The following is a 23,742-nucleotide window of genomic DNA, read 5'->3' on the forward strand; positions in this document are numbered from 1 at the left end:
TCAAACAAAATAACAATAATTTAGTCATTAAGCAAAGTCAAGAATCTTTAATTCCTCTCCAAAGACTATGCATAATATTCTGAGCCATACGCTTTTACCTGTTTTGTAGAAACTAGAAGCCCCGCCTGACAGAAGTTAACTACATGACAACCAGACTGTCCGTGCCGTAAGCAGCACAATTCCAAGAACTGGCCTCAGAGAAACTGGAAAAATGTAAATGACTCTAGACTTGAAAATTAACTGTACTTAAAACAATCAAATGATGCTAGTCAGACAACCTCATGACCAATTTCAAGATGACTGTTGGAGCTGACTGTGCTTTTTCTGTGTGGAGCCCTTTCCTTTCTCCTACACACCCTAACCTCCCCATTTAAAAATGCTCACCCTCAAATTATCAGTGGGGAGTGGGAATTTGGACATGTGGGCCCTCTCTGACAATTGCTGGTCTCCAAAGTAAAGTGGACCTTCCTTTACACCAACCTTACCTTTGGAGTAGACTTTCAAGCAGTGGGCAGCCAGACCTGCCTTTCAGTTGATGCTACCTGGAGGAAATGAGCCTGGACACCAGAAGAAATCTGTGAGTTTGAATCTTAGAAACATAGGCAGCAGTTTACCCCTTGACTCCTTCAAGACATACACCTGCATCTTGGACTAACTTCCAATAAATGGACACAGAATTATATTCACTAGAATGAACATTGGGGTGCATGTATCTTTTCAGGTTAGTCTTTTTGTTTTCTTCCATAAATCCTCAGAAATGGATTTGCTGGATAGTGTGGTATTTATGAGTCCTATTAGATCACATGGTAGTAATGTACTATTATTTTTAAACTGAAGATTGGATTAACTAAAAGAATTTTAAATATAATTTTCTTTTTCTTGTTGGCTTAAAGCTCAACATTCAGAAAACGAAGACCATGGCATCCAGTCCCATCACTTCATGGGAAATAGATGGGGAAACAGTGGAAACAGTGTCACTTTATTTTGGGGGGCTCCAAAATCACTTCAGATGGTGACTGTAGCCATGAAATTAAAAGACGCTTACTCCCTGGAAGGAAATTTATGACCAACCTAGACAGCATATTAAAAAGCAGAGACATTACATTACATTGCCAACAAAGATCCGTAGAGTCAAGGCTATGTTTTTCCAGTGGTCATGTATGGATGTGAGAGTTAGACTATAAGGAAAGCTGAGTGCTGAAGAATTGATGCTTTTGAACTGTGGTATTGGAGAATACTCTTGAGAGTCCCTTAGACTGCAAGGAAATCCAACCAGTCCATCCTAAAGGAGATCAGTCCTGGGTGTTCACTGGAAGGACTGATGTTGAGGCTGAAACTCCAATCCTTTGGCCACCTGATGGGAAGAGCTGACTCATTGGAAAAGACCCTGATGCTGGGAAAGATTGAGGGCAGGAGGAGAAGGGGAAGATAGAGGATGAGATGGTTGGATGGCATCATTGACTCTATGGACATGGGTTTGGGTGGAAACAGGGAGTTAGTGATGGAGAGGGAAACCTCGCATGCTGCGATTCATGGGGTCACAAATAGTCGGACACGGCTGAGTGACTGAACTGAACTAAAGTATTGTTTACACATTCAACAAAAAGTTTTGCTGTGTATTATGATAAATTTCCATCTTTAAATTTCAAGATTTCTGTGATTTGAGGTCTCTCCTCAATTAAAATTTCACATGGGTTTGGGTGGATTCTGGGATTTGATGATGGACAGGGAGGCGTGGTGTGCTGCTGTTCATGGGGTTGCAAAGCGTCAGACATGACTGAGCGACTGAACCAAACTGAACTGAGCAGTGACCTTGGTTCACCAGCCCAGAAGGGGGAAAAATCTAAGTAAAGTTTACCTTTTCCCTGAAGGTTATCTGAAGGAGTGAATAAGAAGTGCACACTCAGTTTCTGTTCAGCAACAGAGACATTTATGCTTATTATTGTTACTAACCTCACTCAACTGCATGTTATTAATAAAAGGGATTGCTGACCTGGGATTTAAAACACCTATTGAGTTGAATCCATTAAACCCTTTCTTATGCTAAGGCTATTCATACCCATGGCAGAAATATGGTGAAAGGGATCGTCCCCAAAGAGACCAAGTGGGAGGACACCCTTAGCAGAGTCATCACCTTGGTAGCTAGTGGTATGTAAGAATTGCTTGGGCATCAAATAAATGGGCTGGGAGAGAGGCATGGGAAACTCTTGGAGATGGAGAAAGCATCTCCCTTTATGTATGACCTTAAACTTCAAAGGTATCTTTGCATGATGCAACCGAAAGTGGGTGTCATCCTTGAATGTAGCAGAAATTTAGACACCAAGGAGAGCTTCTGTACTTCGTGCAGAAAAGGTGTTGGTACTTATGAAGAGAAATCAGAGAATTTTATTTATCTGCCTAATTCCATCACCTTGGAAAGAATTTGTGTTGATCTTAGCTAAGTCTGAGTAATGATGTAAATATACTGGAAAGTGGCCAATAAAATTATGGTTTGGCTTCTAAGATTCTGGGAAAATGGCTGGGGAAATTTGCCTTCTGAAAAATGTCCTTAGTGAGAAAAACATAAAGAAATAGGTGGATGTCTCCTGGTAGCAGCTGCCTCTGGATGACCATTTGGGAATGGCCCACGTTGATTTCTTCTCTGACTCCAAGTTCTCAAAGTGCCCCCCAGGGCCCACCATTGAGCCTCTTGGTCTTGGGAAAAGTCTTGATGACAGAATTTTTACTTCTTCCTCTTCTCACATCTTAGCTTGAATCTTTGCATGCAGTTTGCTGTGCTGATCCCAACTTTCTGAGAAAAAACACTAAGGTGACTGTCTCCTCTGAGCCATTCTCCTTTACTACCTTAAAAAAAAAACAAAAACAAAAACTGTTTTATTTATTTTTGGTTGCCCGAGGTCTCTGGTACTGAGTACGCTTTTTTCTTGTTGAGGCAAGTGGGGGTGCCCTGTGGTTGAGGGGCCCCTCCCTGCAGCACCCTCTGTGCTGTAGAGTGGGCTCTAGAGGGCATGGGTTTCAGCAGTTTCATTCCCAGCTCTAGAGCACAGGCTCAGTATTTGTGGGGCTCACGGTTAGTTGCTCCTTGACTTGGGCTATCTTCCCCGACCATGGATCAAACCCCAATCTCTTCACTGCCGTCAGATTATTTACCAATGAGCCACAGGGCAGCCTTCTTTCACTACCTTAATATCACCCTGAATAATGTCTTTGTGAATCAGTGAATGGGTCCTTGATGATCCAGCCACCCTGTCTTTCTCTGCCTCCTGAATGTGTATCAGATTCAATCAACTAACTTAGAGAAATATGATGATCCAATCAGGATAAATCCAATGGGTACTCAGTAATCTAAACATGTATCCCTTTCTGATTGGGTTAGTAGTGGGACAGAGGGATGATGGGAATAAAAGGTTGTACTGGAGAAGAGATGCAGAATCTTCATACTCTGGAGACACCAGCAGGGTTCTCCATGCGTCTGACGTCTGAGCACCTTCCAGACACATCAGAGCAAGAAGTCACCTCCCTCATATAAGAACACCATTTTTTACCGTTGACTAGCTAACACTTTCACTTTTCACTTTCATGCATTGGAGAAAGAAATGGCAACCCACTCCAGTGTTCTTGCCTGGAGAATCCCAGGGACGGGGGAGCCTGGTGGGCTGCTGTCTATGGGGTCGCACAGAGTCGGACACGACTGAAGTGACTTAGCAGCAGCTAACATTGAAGGGTGGCCTGTATCTCTGGATGTAGCGAGAGTTTTCAAAAAAACCATTTCTCTCACATGAACACATTTCATATCTTGATTTTGCCTAGCAGTGTAATTTTGCCTGAATCTCAAACATTTTGATTTGTGCTTTAGCTGATATAAATTTTTTTAAAAATATAAATTTATTTATTTTAATTGGAGGTTAATTACTTTACAATATTGTATTGGTATTGTCATACATCAACAGGAATCCGCCACAGGTATACACGTGTTCCCCATCCCGTACTCCCCTCCCTCCTCCCTCTCTGTACCATCCATCTGGGTCGTCCCAGTGCACCAGCCCTAAGCAACCAGTATCATGCATCAAACTTGGACTGGCGATTCATTTCATATATGATATTATACATATTTCAATGCCATTCTCCCAAATCATCCCACCCTCTCCCTCTCCCACAGAGTCCAAAAGACTGTTCTATACATCTGTGTCTCTTTTGCTGTCTCGCATACAGGGTTATTCTTACCATCGTTCTAAATTCCATATATATGCATTAGTACACTGTATTGGTTTTTTTTTTTTTTTTTTTCTGGCTTACTTCACACTGTATAATTTTAAATGACTTTACCAAGGAGATATTTTTAATGAAAAACATCCATTTAGAATTTTATTTCATGAAATTTAAGATATTCTGACACAATGGCATTCATGTTGGGGGTAACTGAGGTTAGCTGTGCTGGTCCACATGAATCTCATCTGCCCATTAATGTAGGGCTCTAAGGATGATGTGCAGCTCTTCCCCAATTAAAGACTGGAGTGAACTCTCAGGCCTCTAGGTACGCACTTTCTAGGGGGACCTGAATCATGCAAAGCAATGGGTGGAACTGAACAGGCTAGTGATTGTCTTTTTTCCTCTTTGGCCAGAGTGTCATATGGGCTAACTGAGGCACTTCCACCCCTGACAGAACAGTGACCTTGGACCTAGTAGGTCCTTCTGAAACATTGGGAGATTGTCTTAGGTGTGCTGCTGCTTGGCCTGACATGGATGCCTTGTTCCTTGGCTGTTTCCACAGGACTCCTTTTCTTGTAGAGTCAGGACAAATGTTTGGAACCCACCCAGATTCCTGGATCTGGCAGGAAAGCACCTGCTGAGGAATGACGATTTGGCCTTTTCTGCTTTGGAGGATCTGCCCAGGGAGCTCTTCCCACCCCTCTTCATGGAGGCATTCTATGGGAGACACATTGAGACCCTGAGCCTATGGTGCAAGCCTTTCCCTTTGTCTGCCTGCCTCTGGGGAGCCTCATTGCCCTGCCTCATGTGGGGCCCTTACAAGCAGTGCTGGAAGCACTTGATGTCCTGCTGGCCCAGAAGGTTCGTTCCAGGTGAGTGTGATCAAGGCACCCGGATAAAATCCTGGGTGTACCAGGGGAGACAACTGGGTTGAGGGCAAGTGGATGGAAAGCATTCTGAAGATGGCAATGAAGATGCCTTCACTTGCTAAGGGAAATAGCTTCTGGAAGCATTTGAGTGCCTTTAGTGAATGGGAGCCTGAAAGAACATTCAGAACTTCCTCACCTACATCCTCAGGTGGTTGGAGCAGAGTAAATCCTCCATCCACCTGTACAGTAAGAAGCCGAAGACTGTCTCTATGCCCGTGGATGGCACTGTGAAGTTCCTGAGCATGGTGCAGCTGGATGTGTCTAGGTGAGTGGGAATCGGCCGTGGCATCTGTCCAACTGGCCACGTTTGCTCCTTTTCTGGGAAAGATGAATAATTTGCAGAGACTCTGCCTCTCTCCCATCCACCCGACTGCCTTCATGAAGCAGGAGTAGGATCACTTTGTCCAAATTACCCCTCAGTTCCTGAGGCTGGGCCACCTCCTGGATCTCCATCTGGAGTCTCCCTCCCTTCCTGAAGGATGCCTGAACCAGATGCTCAGGTGAGAGTGGACCACGAGCTGGGTAACACTGAACACAACCCTAGAATTTCAAAAGTACCCTCTCCTTTCTTGCACTCTCCTGAAGCGTGGCATCCCATAACCACACAAATGTAGGGGGTAGGGGGCTGAACTGGTCTCGTGGCTCTTGTGAGATACCTGGCTGGGGAGATACAGAGGATTGACTGGGATGTTTGCATCCCAGCATTTGTAATTCCCTCCTTTTGTGGAGGTGTCTATGTTGAAATGATAAAATTAAGTAAGTTAGAAATGACACTGAAGTGAGAAAACTGCTTCAGATCCAAGCATTCTTGAAGAGAAGCTCTATGCTCCACAGGTTTGTGCCCACAGTGGACCTGTTAATTAACATGTGGGGAAAGCATGATTATGGTGATGATGTTAATCAAGCTGAGAGAAAAGGATAATAAAAAGTGATTGAAAGTTGAAGATGATGCAGGGATGTATGTAAGCCCCTTTGGTCTGGCACCACATTTCATGTTGTGGAATCTTGTTTAAGTTGGTTCCTTATGCATGTCTCGCTAGAGCCGCCCTGGCCAGAGATATAGGCATCCAGAGCTCAACCTCGACTGAAGCCTTAACTGAAATAATTTTTAAATCTCATCTCCCAACACTAATATTCAGTGATGTCCAAACTCGATGGAGACTCTGGCTCTCACTGTTCTAGTGATTCCATGACCTTCATTCATCCTCATAAGGAAGTGGGGTGTGTTGACTCTACTTGATAGATGAGGAGGTGTACCTTCCAGATTCTGTGACGTGACTTAATCCTGCAGTGAAGGTGACAGTGCTCAGCCTAGCATGAGACGTGACAATCAGTGTATTGACCCTGAATTGATGGTCAGACGAATGTCAGTTCTGTACAAACCATTTGTCTATCGCATGTGTGCAACCTAGCACTCCAGTTTCCAAGAACTAATTATTTGGTTTCTCCCCAGGTGCCTGCTGTCCCCCTTGAACAACCTGTCAATAACCAACTGCTGGCTGACAAAATCAGACTCGACCCACCATTCCCAGAGCCCAAACATCAGTCAGCTAAAGGCCTGGACCTGAGTGGGGTCACCGTGACTGACTTTAGACCTGAGGTCCTCCACATTCTGCTGGAGAAAGTTGCAGCCACCCTGCAGGACTGACTGCACTTAGGTCTGTGTGGGATCAAGGACTCCCGGGTGGAGGCCATCTTGTCTGCCCTGAGCCAATGCTCCCAGCTCAGGCACTTCAGTCTGGGCAGGAAACCTCCTGTCCAGGCTGTCATGGAGAAGCTGGTCCAATACCCCACTGGGCTGCCCGGTTTAATGCAAGAGCATCATCCTGCCCCTCAGGAGAGTGACAGACCTCAGGGTATTTTCCTGGAAGCGAGACTTGCCGAGCTACGGGCTCAGCTGTTGGAGATACTGAGAGCCTCAGGATGTCCCAGGGCCTGTGGCTTAGCTTCAGCCCCGTCCTCCCTGTGGTGAGGATATCACGTGGTGCCCATTTTACACAGGTATACTGCCCCTGCCTAGAGCACTGGCTCCATCAGGAGCTTTCTTCTGTGTGCTTGGAAACTGAAATCTAAAACATGGGGATATCGTGGAGGGAAAACAGCATGGTTTCAGACATGTGCTCAATGTGGATGTGAAAAGGAACAGCGATCCTCGGGGACGGGGGTTGCTGTGGAAATGTAGACTCTGGAAGGGGTCGGACTGGCATGGACATGTGCTTCTAGAATCTATTATGACACCTGGATACGTGCTGGACACCCACATGTTGCAATTATCCTTGGGAAGATAGTTGTAAAGAAACTGTCAGGAAGAAAGTTATCTTCTTGGTGATCTAAACAGGAAGGAAATCTAAAACGAGAGTGGATAAACAGATCGATATGACTTATTTCGTTGTTAAGCAACAAACTAACATGACATTGTAATGCAAATCTACTCAATAAAAATGAATTAAAAGATAAGTAAATAAAGAGATGCTCATGGAAAACCAACTGCTGTCCTCCATGATATATTGTTCTGTGTGCGTGTGTGCATGCGTGCTTAGTCATTCCATTGTGTCCAACTCTTTAAGACCCATAAAGAGTAGCCTCTTCTGTTCATGGGATTCTCCAGAGAAGAATATTGGAATGGGTAACGATTGCCTTCTCCAGGGGACCTTCCCGATCCAGGGCTTGAACCCCAGTCTCCTGCACTATAGGTAGATTCTTTGCCATCTGAGCCACCATGTAATGTAAGCCTCCTGGGGCCAACTCTTACCTCCTTGCTTATTTCTTTGGCTGTTCAGTGGATTAATACACACAGAGGGTAACACAGCATCTGATGAACTATTGGAATGAAGACGTCTCTGCAGGGCTCTCCCTGCTGACTCAGGCCATGACCTTGGGCATGGGTATTCTTCATGCTTCTATCAGTCGGTGTATAAGTCACAGTTTCTTGCCTTTTTGGGTCCTTCACTCTCAAAGGCAAGGTCCTCAGTTCTGTTAAATTTTGCACACTGCCAACAAGATTGAGACTGGTTCTCACCGCTCCATGCCTGTCAGGGAGGAGGAGTTATAATCTATATAATCAATTATAGGAGTGATATATAGAAGTGATATAGGAGTGATTATAGGAATGATATAGGAGGAGATATAATTGAGTTGTGACCAGACATTCAAAGTCTTTTTAGTAAAATGCTAAAATGTAAAAAAAAAAAACTTGACATGGATTTTATTTCCACACCACATTCTAGATTTATATCAGTTTGGGTGGTTGATCATATCAGAATAGGTTGATAGTTTCTATTACAGTTCCAATCTCTCCCTATTAGGAAAGTCAAAGGTAGCTTGTCTGGACATCAGAATGTTCAAATGTAAAATAAATATATGTTATGTATTACATATAACACAGTCAGCTCTCCCTATCCTCTGTTCATCATCCCCAGATTCAGTCAACTACATATGATTTTTTAACTACTGTTAAAAAAATAAATCTTTGTCTAAGTTACCCTGAGCAGTTGAACCATGTGTTGTTCAAGATTCACCTTGTACAGACACATACATAGTTTCAGAAGAAGCTGACATGATTACAGACTCTATAGTCCCACTGTGGTGTTGAAGACTCTGGAGAGTCCCTTGGACTGCAAGGAGATCCACCAGTCCATTTAAAGGAGATCAGTCCTGAATATTCATTGAAAGGACTGATGCTCAAGCTGAAGCTCCAATACTTTGGCCACTGATGCACAGAACTGACACCTTGGAAAAGACCCTGATGGTGTGAAAGATTGAAGGCAGGAGGAGAAGGGAATAACAGAAGATGAGATGGTTGGATCAAATCAGCAACTCGATGGACATTAAGTGAGTAGGTTCTGGGAGTTGATGATGGACAGGGAAGCCTGGCGTGCAGCAGTCCATGGAGTTTCAAAGAACTGGACACGACTGAGTGACTGAACTGAACTCACAGTCCCACCATCTTCTATCTGTTGCCTAGAGAACTAGAAAAGGCTGTGGTATAATTCAGACCTAATCTTAGTGGTATTCACTTCAGTTCAGTTCAGTCACTCAGTCGTGTCCAACTCTTTGCGACCCCATAAATGACAGCACACCAGACCTCCCTGTCCATCACCAACTCCCGGATTTCACTCAGACTCATGTCCATGAAGTCAGTGATGCCATCCAGCCATCTCATCCTCTGTTGTCCCCTTCTCCTCCTGCCCTCAATCCCTCCCAGCATCAGAGTCTTTTCCAATGAGTCAGCTCTTCGCATGAGGTGGCCAAAGTACTGGAGTTTCAGCTTCAGCATCATTCCTTCCAAAGAAATCCCAGGGCTGATCTCCTTCAGAATGGACTGGTTGGATCTCCTTGCAGTCCAAGAGACTTGCAAGGGTCTTCTCCAACACCACAGTTCAAAAGCATCAATTCTTTGGCACTCAGCTTTCTTCACAGTCCAACTCTACATCCATACACGACCACAGGAAAAACCATAGCCTTGACTAGATGGACCTTTGTTGGCAAAGAAATGTCTCTGATTTGAATATTCTATCTAGGTTGGTCATAACTTTCCTTCCAAGGAGTAAGCGTCTTTTAATTTCATGGCTGCGGTCACCATCTGCAGTGATTTTGGAGCCCCTCAAGATAACGTCTGACACTGTTTCCACTGTTTCCCCATCTATTTCCCATGAAGTGATGGGACCGGATGCCATCATCTTCGTTTTCTGAATGTTGAGCTTTAAGCCAACTTTTTCACTCTCCACTTTCACTTTCATCAAGAGGCTTTTGAGTTCCTCTTCACTTTCTGCCATAAGGGTGGTGTTATCTGTATGTCTGAGGTTATTGATATTTCTCCTGGCAATCTTGATTCCAGCTTGTGTTTCTTCCAGTCCAGCGTTTCTCATGATGTACTCTGCATAGAAATTAAATAAGCAGGGTGACAATATACAGCCTTGACATACTCCTTTTCCTATTTGGAACCAGTCTGTTGTTCCATGTCCAGTTTTAACTGTTGCTTCTTGACCTGCATACAGATTTCTCAAGAGGTGGGTTATGTGGTCAGGTATCCCCATCTCTTTCAGAATTGTCCACAGTTTACTGTGATCCACACAGTCAAAAGCTTTGGCATAGTCAATAAAGCAGAAATAGATGTTTTTCTGGAACTCTCTTGCTTTTTCCATGATCCAGCGGATGTTGGCAATTTGGTCTCTGGTTCCTCTGCCTTTTCTAAAACGAGGAGTATCTCCTCACCGTCGCCCCTCCTGACCTTGACGTGGTATAGCTCCTCTAGGCCCTCCTGGGCCCGCGCGGCCGGCCACCGCTCCTTGGACGTGGGGTTGTTCCTCCCACCCGCCGCCCGTGGTCTTGGGCATGGGGGTAGCTCCTCCCTGCCGCCGCCCCTGGCCTCGTGCAGCTGTAGCTCCTCTCCACTTTTGCGATGTCGCAGCTTGGCATTCTTGGCTGCCGCCCCTGACCTCGGACTTGGGGTAGCTCCTCCAGGCCGCCGCCCCTGACCTCGGACGTGAGGTAGCTCCTCTCGGCCACGCTCTGTGCGCCACTGCAGCCGCCCGCACTCTGTTCTTAATGGTATCCTGCTACTGCTGCTAAGTCGATTCAGTCGTGTCCGACTCTGTGCGACCCCATAGACGGCAGCCCACTAGGCTTCCCCGTCCCTGGGATTCTCCAGGCAAGAACACTGGAGTGGGTTGCCATTTCCTTCTCCAATGCACGAAAGTGAAAAGTGAAAGTGAAGTCGCTCAGTTGTGTCCGACTCTTAGCGACCCCATGGATTGCAGCCTACCAGGCTCCTCCGTCCATGGGATTTTCTAGGCAAAAGTACTGGAGTGGGGTGCCATTGCCTTCTCTGACTTAATGGTATAATTCAGACCTAATCTTAAGGTTGAAAAGCAATGGAAGTGATGATGTAGCTCTAAGTCAAAACTAAAGATCTGAGAACCAGGGAGCCACTTGTGTATGTACTGGAGTTTCCAGGTTCAGGAGCTAGAAGCTCCAGTATTTATAGCCAAGAAGAGAGAGAAGGCGAACAATTGCCTTTGTTCCATCCAAGCCCCCAGATGATAAAGTGATGCCCACCCACACTGGTGAGGGCTGATGTCTTGACTCAATTACTGATTTCGATGCTAATCTCTCCCAGGAGTTCCCTTGCAGATTCTCCTAGTGTTAATCTTTGACCTGTGATCTGGTCATCTCAACTCACAGTGAAGTTGACACATGAATTTAACCCTCACAGTGTGTCTAAACTAATGGAGACAAATAAAAAGTTTCCTTGCTAAGGATTCAGAGGCTGCAATTGTTTCTGATCTGATGGAAGGGAATATAGGGCTTAGAGGACCTTAGGCAGATCTTTGGTTCCCCCACAGTGAATATAATGATGCACGTACAGTTTATGGGATTTTTAGTAGGATCCAACGAGATATTTGCTCTCGATTTGGCAGCACTATACTGAAATTGTAACAATACAGAGAAGTTTGTCATGGCCCCTGCACAAGGATGACACACAAATTCATGAAGCATTCCATATTTTTTAGGCTTCCCTGGAGCCTCAGCTGGTAAATAATCCATCTGCAATTCAGATGGGTTCAATCCCTGGGTTGGGAAGATCCCCTGGAGAACAGAAAGGCTAACCTCTCCAGTATTCTGCCCTGAAGAATTCCGTGGACTGTATAGTGCATGGGGTCACAAAGAGTCAGACATGACTGAATGACTTTCACAAAATGAGATATTGCCTGTTGAGAGCTGGGCTCTGGAGTTTTTGAACAAGAGCTCATTATTATGTAAGCACTTCACAATTTTTTTTTTTTTTTTAGTCTTCTCCCTCCTCATGAATAGCATGAGTCTTCATCCCTTGAACTCAACCACTGTTGTTTACAACAGAGGAAAGAAAAACCTGGATGCTGAAACTGGACTCACATATTACATGTGCTTACCAATGAGTCAGGATTCATCCAGACTGTTCCAGTAGCCAGTGCGGGGGTGGGGGTGAGGGTGGGGACTGGGGATGGGAGGGAGTAGGAGAGACTGGATTTATCTTCAGTGATAGACATTCTGAGCCTCAGGTCTCTAGGCCAGCTGCTTGTAGATCAGACCAGAGTGCAGGGGTTAATAGTCAGCCACCTGTTGCTCTGGCTAAGCCATGAGAAAAACCCCATGGGAAAAGAATAAAAGCAAAATATAGCAATGGGAGATGTGATCGGGGACACAGGACTGATTGAATCATAGCACAACAGACACTTTCTGTGTGCCAAGACACTAAAAAAAAGTGACCTGGCCCCAAAGAACAGGGCTCTTGATCCAAGAAGTCTTGAGTCCCCCCAGTTCCATCTTTGAAACTTTAATTCTGTCTCTAGTTTCTTTTTCCCAAAATGTGCATCAACCACTTTCAATCCCTACCTGCTTCCCTGGCCACAGCACCTCACAATAAAAATCCGTTTTGTAACCAGGACTGTATACTTTAGAATTTTCAATAAACCTTGCTGTCCTGGAACTTCCCTGGTGATCCAGTGGGCCCTGGTTCAATCTCTGGTCAAGAAACTAGATTTCATATCCTGAAACTAAGTATTTGCATGCCACAGCTGAATGATCCCTCTGATTCCCCAGGTGGCCCAGTGGCAAAGAATCTGCCTGCCAATGCAGGAGATAGAGAAGACATGGGTTCTATCCCTGGGTTGGGAAGAACCCCTGGAGAAGGAAATGACACCCTACTCCAGTACTCCTGCCTAGAAAATTCCATGGACAGAGGAGCCTGGTGGGCTACAGTCCATGGGGTCACAAAGAGTTGGAGCAAACTGAACATATACAGGCACACACACACACAATACCCACACACAGGGTCACAAGGAAGATCAAAGATTCTGTGTGCATGACTAAGACCCAGGGCAGCCAAAGAATTAAATAAATAAACATTTAAAAAACTGTGTCTTCCGGTAATATCATTGAGTATAAATATTTGCATAGTGCTTTATATAGAAAACACTCTAAAGTTAATTGAGGCAATATACTATTTTTAAGAAGTCATGTGGGTAATTTAAAAATATTGTACTTGCTTAGATGACTCAGAAAACAAATGTGATTTATAAACTGATTTTAACCATAAATGAACAAGAATTGTTTCTTTAAAAAATATGTAGATCAATAAAATTTTGAGTCGAAAGATTTCCAAGGATATTTTTAATAGTTCAGTTCAGTTCAGTTGCTCAGTCGTGTCCAACCCTTTGTGACCCCATGGCCTGCAGCACACCAGGCCTCCCTGTCTATCACTAACTCCCGGAGATTCCTCAAACTCATGTCTGTTGAGTCGGTGATGCCATCCAACCATCTCATCCTCTGTCGTCCCCTTCTACTGCCTTCAGTCTTTCCCAGCATCAGGGTCTTTTCAAATGAGTCAGTTCTTCGCATCAGGTGGCCCAAGTATTAGAGTTTCAGCCTCAGCATCAGTCCTTCGAATGAATATTCAGGACTGATTTCCTTTAGGATGTAGACATTATATTTAGAGCATTTTTTTTGTTCACAATATTATTGAATAGAAGGTATAGAAAGTTTTGTGAAATGAAGACATCTCTTGCCATTTCAATAAACAAGAAATGACACAGTCACCAGAGATTTCTGGCGTCCAAATGTGAATGAGGGATCACAGACCTCCAATCCAACAGATGTCACTGCTCCCCATGGTGATCTCTGAGGAGCTCAGGGAGTGAAAGAAGCAGCCATCTGGGGCATCTACCACTCCTTAAGTTGAACAAGGGAACAGGATTTGGCCCCAGAGAGCTGAGGTGCATATGAAAGGAATGAATTCAGTGAGCCCAGAGGCTTGCATCTTCCCATATGCAGTATGCTAAATTCCTTCACTTGAAATATGATTTTTCTTACAGCAGCCCCTGGAATTGCAAAGTCAGACTGAGTGACTGAACCACAACCATCTTTGATGTTCAGACTGCCTTCTCCCTTTTTACAAATATTATCACATGACTCCCCCTCCTGCCTTCTTGGAGCAGTTTTCTCAGAGCAACTGAGATTCTGTCTCCTGGGCTTGGGTCCTAAACACTGCTACCAAATAAAATCTCTCTCTACTTTCAGGGGGTGGCTAATGTTTTCATTGGCAGTTTCCATGTAACTCCTGGAACTCAGGTGAGTGGGGCCAGGACATGTGCGTTGGGAAAAGGTCTCAGAAGAGCATATCAAATGACAAATACACAACCTAAAAGGTGAGAAGTATGTTTTATTTGGTGACTACAGAGTATAGGCAGAAAGGTGGCTTCTCAGATAGCTCTAAGGAACTGTTCAAAAGTTATAAGGAGGAAAAAAAAATTATAAGGAGAGCCCGATGGGTCGCACAGAGTCGGACATGACTGAAGTGACTTACCTTACCTTACAGTATATAAGATCATTTGGTGTTAAAAAAAAAATCAGAAAATATCAAAGAATTATTGCACATGATAAAAATGATACATCTCACTAAGTTTCATGCACTTTAAATTTTATTTATTGATTTCTCTAATTTTTAAAATTTACTTATTTTGGCTGTTCCGGGTCTTACTTGCAAAGCACAGCCTTTCTCTTGTTGTGGCCAGGAAGGGCCACTCTCTAGTAGAAATGCACTGGTTTCTCATTTTGGTGGCTTCTCTCATTGCAGAGCATGGCGCCAGGGTGTGTGTGCTTCAGTAGTCACGGCTCCCAGGCCCCAGTCCGGTGCTTGTGGGGCTTGGGCTTAGTTGCTCTGCAGCCCGTGGGAGTTTCCCAGTCCAGGGATCTAACCTGTATCCCTTGCACTGAGTGGTGGATTCTTAATCACTGGACCACCCGGGAATTTTTTCTTTTTTCTTTTTCTCTGTATGGAAAGAGGCAGGAGTCTGGTCTTATTAAAGTCATCCATGTGACGTTCATGGTGCCACCTCAGGACACTGACTTCTTCTCCTCCTTGAACTGCCCTCAGGGCACACTGTCTGGGGCTGCAGTGGATGACGGCCTTTGGGCTGCAATAACCTTTGTTTACTGACATGGCAAGTGAAATAATTGTCTCCAAAGGAAAGTGTAGGAGAATACGGCAAGTGGAACCGAGGGAGAATGTCTACCGAGTCCCCGCTAGATGCGCCTGCTCGCTGGGTTACACAAGTGAGGCAGGGAAAGCATTGTTTCACCAAAATTTATTCAGGCTCGTGATCCTTCTCCTCAAATTATCAGACGGCTTCCTTGTAAAATCCAGTTTGAATAATAATTCTAAGTCAGTTCAGCAAAAGAACCCACTCTTGATATCTGTATAATCATAAAGGATTTGATTTAGGTCATACCTGAATGGTCTAGTGGTTTTCCCTACTTTCCTCAATTTAAGTCTGAATTTGGCAATAAGGAGTTCACGGTCTGAGCCACAGTCAGCTCCTGGTCTTGTTTTTGCTGACTGTATAGAGCTTCTCCATCTTTGGCTGCAAAGAATATAATCAATCTGATTTCGGTGTTGACCATCTGGTGATGTCCATATATAGAGTCTTTTCTTGTGTTGTTGGAAGAGGGTGTTTGTTATGACCAGTGCATTTTCTTGACAAAACTCTATTAGTCTTTGCCCTGCTTCATTGTGTATTCCAAGGCCAAATTTGCCTGTTACTCCAGGTGTTTCTTGACTTCCTACTTTTGCATTCCAGTCCACTATAATGAAAAGGACATCTTTTTTGGATGTTAGTTCTATGGTTTTTCCTGTGGTCATGTATGGATATGAGAGTTGGACTGTGAAGAAGGCTGAGGGCCGAAGAATTGATGCTTTTGAACTGTGGTGTTGGAGAAGACTCTTGAGAGTCCCTTGGACTGCAAGAAGATCCAACCAGTCCATTCTGAAGGAGATCAGCCCTGGGATTTCTTTGGAAAGACTGATGCTAAAGCTGAAACTCCAGTACTTTGGCCACCTCATGCGAAGAGTTGACTCATTGGAAGACTCTGATCCTGGGAGGGAGGCAAGAGGAGAAGGGGACGACAGAGGATGAGATGGCTGGGTGGCATCACTGACTCAATGGACGTGAGTCTGAGTGAACTCCGGGAGTTGGTGATGGACAAGGACCTGGCGTGCTGCAATACATGGGGTCGCAAAGAGTCGGACACGACTGAGCGACTGATCTGATCTGATCTGATCTTGATATCTGGTCTCCCCAAGAATCTGATCAAACTTCCTCACTGCCCACTATTAGTATCCAGTTCATCTGGGCTGCCCTCAGCAAAAAATCTACTTGTTTGGTTCAGCCAAGATCCTTTGCAGACCTGATTCCTCCTCATAGGAAATTACCAGCCAAGAAACACACTGCTTCTGAATTGTGAGTCCCTATCACCTGTATCTGTTGAAGCTGGATGACCTGAGATGCTAGGGTATCCTTATCTGTATTATCATTGTCCTAAATAAAATTTGATGTAGCCACTTACACCTGTGTCTATTTCTTATTTTCCTTGGAAACAACTCCCTCAGCTGAATACTGCTCAGGCAGGAAGCGTTCTACAAGTATCCCCCAGATTTCCACATACTCAAGGATGACCAGTTTGGAGTCTGACCAGATTTTTAGCTTCCATAACAGGCCTCGAGTTATTTTCAGAAAATTCATTTCAACTTTAAAACATTCTTCTTTTTGATCTCATAGTAACTGTGATCCCAGAGGAACATCAGCACCTTGAATTTTGAAATTTCCACATTTCCACTAACATCACAGCCTTTTCCAACACTTATGTGATCTGACAATTGAAGGAGTCCTTCTCATCCCTTCAGCTATGACAGGAATGGGCGAATTTAATTCAGATGACCATTATATCTACTACTATGGGAAAGAATCTCTTTGAAGAAATGTAGTAGCCTTCATAGTCAACGAAAGAGTCTGAAATGCAGTACTTGGGTATAGTCTCAAAAATGACAGAATGATCTCGGCTCTTTTCCAAGGCAAACCATTCAACATTAAAGTAATCCAAGCCTATGCCCCAACCATGGACATGTCCAATGATTGACATAAGTTTGAGAAAGCTCCAGGGGTTGGTCATGGACAGGGAAACTTGGCTGCAGTCCCTGGGGTCACAAAGAGTCAGACATGACTGAGTGACGGAACTGAATTGATGCCCCAACCGCTAACGCTGAAAACTGAAGTTGAACGGTTCTATGAAGACCTATGTGACCTTCTAGAGCTAAAAACAACAAAAAAAGATGACCTTTTCATCATAGGGGGGTAGAATGAAAATGTAGGAAGTCAAGAGTAACAGACAAGTTTGACCTTGCAGTACAAAATGAAGCAGGCAGAGGCTAACAGAGTGTTGTGAAAAGAACACACCTGTCATAGCAAACACCCTTTCCATTAACCCAAGAGAAGACTCTACACATGGATATCACCAGATGGTCAATACCAAAACAGGTTGATTATATTCCTTGTAGTCAAAAATGGAGAAACTCTATATAGCTAGCAAAAACAAGTGTGGGAGTTTACTGTGGCCAGATCATGAACTTCTTGCCGAATTCAGACTCAAATTGAAGGATGTAGGGAAAACCACTAGGCCATTCAGGTCTAACCTAAATCAAAAACGTGAAAGTCACTCAGTTGCGTCCGATTCTTTGAGACCCATGGACAATACAGTCAATGGAATTGTCCAGGCCAGAATAATGGAGTGAGGAGCCTTTCACTTCTCCAGGGTATCTTCCCAACACAGAGATCAAGCCCAGATCTTCCACATTTCAAGTAATTTCTTTACCAGCTGAGCCACAAGGGAAGCCCAAGAACACTGGAGTGGATAGCCCATCCCTTCTCTAGTGGATCTTCCTGACCCAGGAATGGAACTGGGTCTCCTGCATTGCATACAGACTCTTTACTAACTGAGCTATCAGGGAAGACTCATGATTATACAGTGGAAGTGACAAATAGATTCAAGGGAATAGATCTGATAGATAAAGTGCTTGAAGAACTGTGGACAGAGGTTTGTAACATTGTACAGGAGGTGGTGATCAAAACCATCCCCAAGAAAAGAAATGCTAAAAGGCAAAATGGTTGTCTGAGGAGGCCTTAAAAGTAGCTGGAAAAAAAAAAAAAAGAGAGAGAGAGAGAAGTGAAAGGCAAAGGAGAAAAGGAAAAATATATCCATCTGAATGCCGAGTTCCAGAAAAAACAGCAAGGAGAGATAAGAAATCCATTTTAAGTGAAAAACGCAAAGAAATAGAGGAAAATAATAGGGCATGAGAGACTAGAGATCTCTTCAAGAAAATTAGAAATACCAAGGGAGCATTTCATGCAAACTAATGTCTCTGCTTTTTAATATGCTGTCTAGGTTGGTCATAACTTTTCTTCTAAGGAGTAAGCATCTTTTTATTTCAGTGGCCATATTAACAAAACTCAATCAATTTTATGTAGTGAATCACTGAATAAGTCCTAGATTCCCCCTCCCCCAATTCTTTTTCTTTCATGAATGATGATCTAACTCAATCAATTCATCTGGAGACTGGCAGTAACCCAATCAGGATGAACCTGAGGGATGCTCTGGAATCCAATCAGGTAATGCCTACTGATTGGAAGTTAGCAGTTGAAAGTAGAAAAGATGTGGTTAAAAAGTTCCATAAAATGTCCCAGCACCAAAGAATAGACGCAGAAACTTCTCGCTCTGGAGTCACTCCTTGTGTTCTCCACCAAATCTGAGGTCTGAGCAGCACCCCAACCCCGACCACATTAGACCTGGTGAGTTAACCTCAGTGAGGGATGTTCTGCCAATGGCCAGCATGCAATGAATGGTATAATGCAGTTTGACATGGCATGGAGAGTTTACTTTTTTCTCTTCTTTAGGTTAAATTTAAATCTATCTTTCTGCCTCAAGGTATACTTTTGCTTCCATTCTAAACATTTTGATTTGTGCTTTGGTTTATAGCATTTAAAAGTCCTAACCAGCAGTTTTTCTTTTTAAAGACATCTGTTTGACATGCTGTTTCTTGACATTTAAGGTTTTTACTCTATACACAAATGGCATTCCCTTTACAAGTATCTCCTTAATCTTTCCCAGCTAAGTTGACTTTGGGAACTGAGGATGGAAGCTGTGTTCTACATGAACTCCTGTCCCCATAGTTTGGGCTTTAAGCAATAGTTCTTTTTTTTTTCACCATATAAACAAAGAGAGTCAGCTTTTTCAGTCTTCTGGTGCAGATGTGCAAGAGGGACATGCATTAAGGAAAGCAGTGGATGGAAACAGATGAGCCTCCATTTGGCTTTCTTCCTTCCTGCAACTTGTTAGATTCTTGCTCTAGTGGCAGGATGGGGAGAGCTCTGGCCTTAGGGACACAAACCCAGACTGGAATCCAGACACACCGAAGTCTTCCATTCTGATTCATCATTGCCAGAGCAATGACTGTGGGCCTGATTTGATTTCTCTGAAGTGTGGGGAGAGAGACTACCCTGATGGTTATGATTGTTCTGAGAAGGATGTCTTGTCTCTTTGCAGTTTCCCAGGATTCAATTCAGAAAAGAGTCAGGATGAGTGTTCACAACCCTCCCAGACTTGTGATCTTGGCAGCAATTGGCCTGCTGAGAGATGAGCCCTTAGCCATCTCTACTTTGGAGTTTCTGCCCACAGAGCTGTACCCACCACTCTTCATGGCTGCCATCTTTGGCCGACACAGGGAGACCCTGAAGGCTATGGTGCCAGCCTGGCCCTTTGTCCGCCTACCTCTGGGAAGCCTGATGCAAAAGCCTCACCAAGGAACCTTACAAGCAGTTCTGGAAGGCCTTGATGTCCTGCTTGCCCAGAAGGTTCACCCCAGGTGAGTCAGATCCAGGGAGCCTGGCAGGGTCTTGGATTCCTGGAAGAGACACATGGTGCCAGGCAGAGTGGATGACCAAGTGGTGACCAGAGGCTTCTGAAAAAGCTTAGAGGCTTTTTCAGAAGAATTGCTGAGATCACTTTGGGAAATCCCTTACAAATATATAATAGGAAGGATGGAAGAGGAAAAAGAGCTGGGGGAGAGGGAGCAAGAAAGGAAAGAACAGCAGGTGAGAGCAGGACTGTGAAGTCAGAGCACACATGGGGAGATGGAATGTTGCCTGAACATTCCATCCAGGCTGTGGGTTCATTCAGTGTGGATTTTGAATAATCTCACCCCACCCATCTGCTGTTTCCCCACAGGAGGGGCAAGCTGCGGGTGCTGGACTTAAGGAATACCGGCCAGGACTTCTGGAACATGTGGTCTGGAGGCAAGGGCCACATGCCCTCCAGCTCACTGCTGGTTCCAGTGGCTGAGGACATGTCCAGGAAAAGGCACCCCTTGACTCCCTTAGAAGTGTACATAGAACTTTGTCTTACAAAAAAGCCCCTGGAGAAATTCCTTACCTACCTCTTCAGGTGGGTGGAGCAGAGAAAAGCCTCCATACACCTGTGCTGTAAGAAGATGAAGATTATTTCAATGTCCAAGGAAAATATGAAGACAGTTTTCAGAATGGTGAAGCTGGACTGTGTACAGATGGTGAAACTGAGTTTCACCCAGAAGCTGTCCACTCTGGCCCAGTTTGCTCCTCTCCTAGGTCAGATGAGCAATGTTCAGTGTCTCATTCTCTCCCGCATTCGTGGGTCTGCTGTGGAGGAGCAGGACCATCAGGATCTTCTGCAATTGACCTCTCAGATCCTCCAGCTGCGGAACCTCCGGGACCTCCGCATGGAAGCTCCATTCTTCCTTGAAGGCCGTCTGGACCAAATGCTCAGGTGAGGCTCTGCCAGTAGCTGATTAACAGTGGACACAATGGTAGAATATCAAGGGAAGTGTCTCATCTGCTGCTCCACCATGAAACGCAGTATTACAGAAGCACAGCAATCCAGGTGGGGGGAATCGGTTAAAGCAGCTCTGAAAAGGGACACCATGTTGGGAACCACAAGTTAGGGGGCCTAGAGCTAGTGCAAGTGTGTATGTGATTTCTTCTTGGGGGAGAGATTTCTGTGTTCTGAAGATTTATGTATAGGTAAGCAAAGGGGGCATTGAAGAGGGAAAATCACATCAGCCTGAGCATTGTGAAAAGAAACTCTGTGGTCACTAACCTGTGACCACAAGGAGCCTGTTTTAAAGTCCAAGTCAGTAACAGGTGGCCTTTTGCTGCATATAAGGTAATTAATATATGGGAAATGCATGGTTCTGGACATGATGGTAGCAAAGCAGAGCCAAAAGAATGTAAAAAGTGATAGAAAGTTTGTAGATGTCATATGGCTGGGGGTCCCTAAAGACCGGCAGCCCCTTTCTGCATGTATGCCAAGAGCCTCACCTGGCCAGAGGTATATGACCATCAGCTCACCCACAGAGTGGCAATCTAAATGAAAAGCATTTTTTACCTCATCTCCCAGAACTAACACTCAGTGATGTCCACCCTGGTGGACACTTTGTGTCATGCTCTCCTCTGATCATGTTCTAGTGCATTCCATTATGTCTATTCATCCTGCTAAGGAAATAGAGTGTACTGTACTCTGCTTGACAGATGAGGAAAGACGGCTTTCAAGATCATGTGAATGTGATCCAGTCACACTAAGAAAATGGCAGGACTCAGCCTAGAATGAGACTGGACATTCTGGAATTTGAACTGTATCAGCTTTGGGCCAATCATTGAGTTCTCCTCTGGAACTCAACTGCTACTTTGCTTTCCCTCATCTAATTGCTTCTTCCCCCCCTCCACCCCAGGTGCTTGAAGACCCCCTTGGACAACATCTCAATCACCAACTGCCTGCTTACAGAATCAGACCTGACCCATCTGTCCTGGTGTCCAAAAATCTGTCAGCTGAAGGGCCTGAATTTTAGTGGCGTCACCCTCACCGACTTTAATCCCAAGCTCCTTCAAGTTCTACTGGAGAAAGTTGCAGGCACTCTGGAAGAACTGGACTTAAACCTGTGTGGGATCACGGACGTCCACCTCATGGGCTTTCTGCCTGCCCTGAGCTGCTGCTCCCAGCTTAGAGTCCTCACCATGTGTGGAAACCTCATCTCCATGGTTGTCCTGGAGAGTGTCCTGCGTCATACTGACAGGCTCCCTGATTTAAATCTAGAGCTTTATCCAGCCCCTCGGGAGAGTTACAGCTCTCTGGGTGTCCTTCACCGGGAAAGATTTGCTCAGATAAAGGCTAAGCTGAGGGTGATCCTTACATACTTAGAACGTCCCAGGAAGATTTGGGTTAGCCCCAGCCCCTGTCCTTACTGTGGTGATGACATGTGTGGTCATCTGAGTCCCAACACATAATTCTGTAATACACTGTGTAGTCGGTTGCTTCTATCAGAAGCTTTCTTCTGGACACTTGAAAACTGAAATCTAGGTCATATATCCATTATGAAGGGAAAACACAGCCCTGGTTTCTGATATAAGCTCAGTGTGATTGAAAAACCTGATCCAGCAGGGGTGCAGGATTCGAAAAGGGAGTGTTGACTTGAGGAATTGATGTGACTTTTTTAGATATGTGTTTATAGAGTCAAATATGAAACTGAGTTCCTGGAAGATTCAGTCTGAGACACACATGTTCCATTTATTTCTGTATGCACACTTATAGAAATGATCAGAAATAAAGAGAACTTCAGTGTAAATGATAAATGCCATCCATGATATTATTCTGCTTTCTGTATTTACATCTCATGGATCTCCAGTTCCTGGTGGAGTGGAAGCCCTCTGTTGTGTATGATCTGAAACTCCATCATTCCCTAGTTATCTTTTTTCTTCATGGTTTCCTTACTTAGTTCTGGCAGTTAATACAAATAGCAAAGGAAATACACTCAGTGGTCCTCAATAGCACATCCTGTCAAGAGTGGGTACTTACATGCATATTCCTATGAGAAAAATACTAAAATCATACAGGCATGAAATATGGTTTTGTTATGTTTATACCAGAAGTATATTTCAGAAGCATGTCTTTTGAAGCCTAGGTCATGTCAATAAGAGTTTTATTTTATTCCCATGCCTACTATTGTTCTTCCCTATCGAGGAAGACTAGTAGAGCATGTTTTGACATCAGCATATCAAGATGTATAATAAAATGTCTTTACACCATATAACTTATAGTTGGCCATTTTTATTCTCGGCTCCCTACTGTCTCCCTCAATCAGCTGCAGATTCATTATAAAATATTTCTTATGATTCTCTGGATCTCCTGTCTTACTAGTCTATAATGATGCAGAAAATATTTTTCCCTGTTCCCTCTTCTAGATATGTACTATTACAAATATTCTCTATGTGGTTTTAAATGTGATTGATAGCCTCAAGATATTTAACTATGTTAGAAGCCTGGGTTCCCCTTGGGTAGTGCAGGAGACACTATTTTATAAAGTAGATGGGCTATAAGGTATATAGCTCATTACATTTATAAATTCATAATACAGCGAAGAGAGATACAAGACATAAACCATTTGAAAACAAGTTAGAACAAATTAAATAATGATTAGTGAAAATCAATTGTGGTCTGGTGGCAGTAATTCATCAAGTCCACAGGGGAGCTAGAGAAGCCAAATTCTGGAGGAATGTCAAAAGAAGCCCATTTGGCAGTCTATTGTCATCATGCTGAATAAAATTTGTCTTCAACACTTAACCCCGTGTCTGTCTCTGATTTTCTTTGGCACAATGATGACAGCTCAGGCAGGAAAGGTCCTTCTGCATATCCCCCAGATTCCCGCATACCC

General features: G+C 44.2%; 1 protein-coding gene and 1 non-coding gene across 6 annotated transcripts; both read left to right on the forward strand.

Moving 5' to 3' along the window:
* The first annotated feature begins 11,540 nt into the window (after nucleotides 1–11,540).
* On the forward strand, nucleotides 11,541–11,647 carry LOC147342604 (U6 spliceosomal RNA). Its single transcript, XR_015158185.1, has one exon. It is a non-coding gene; the product is annotated as a U6 spliceosomal RNA (small nuclear RNA).
* A 7,027-nt stretch (nucleotides 11,648–18,674) lies between these two features.
* LOC147342605 (PRAME family member 8-like) lies at nucleotides 18,675–23,118 on the forward strand. 5 transcript variants are annotated; one of them, XM_086383202.1, is made up of 4 exons: nucleotides 18,675–18,796; nucleotides 19,551–19,869; nucleotides 20,232–20,804; nucleotides 21,766–23,118. In XM_086383202.1, exons 2-4 carry the CDS (start codon nucleotides 19,583–19,585, stop codon nucleotides 22,316–22,318), a joined length of 1,413 nt encoding a protein of 470 aa, XP_086239328.1. In that variant the 5' UTR covers nucleotides 18,675–18,796; nucleotides 19,551–19,582; the 3' UTR covers nucleotides 22,319–23,118. The 5 variants fall into 5 exon arrangements, with proteins under 5 accessions (XP_086239328.1, XP_086239329.1, XP_086239327.1 ...); XM_086383203.1 differs by lacking the exon at nucleotides 19,551–19,869 and having other exon boundaries at nucleotides 18,704–18,796; XM_086383201.1 differs by lacking the exon at nucleotides 18,675–18,796 and having other exon boundaries at nucleotides 18,803–19,869.
* The last annotated feature ends 624 nt before the right edge of the window (nucleotides 23,119–23,742 follow it).

The sequence above is a fragment of the Bos grunniens genome, chromosome 29 (assembly GCF_055505025.1).
Source record: "Bos grunniens cultivar Pamir isolate PY7600 chromosome 29, Bosgru_T2T1.0, whole genome shotgun sequence".
Taxonomy (NCBI): Eukaryota; Metazoa; Chordata; class Mammalia; order Artiodactyla; family Bovidae; genus Bos; species Bos grunniens.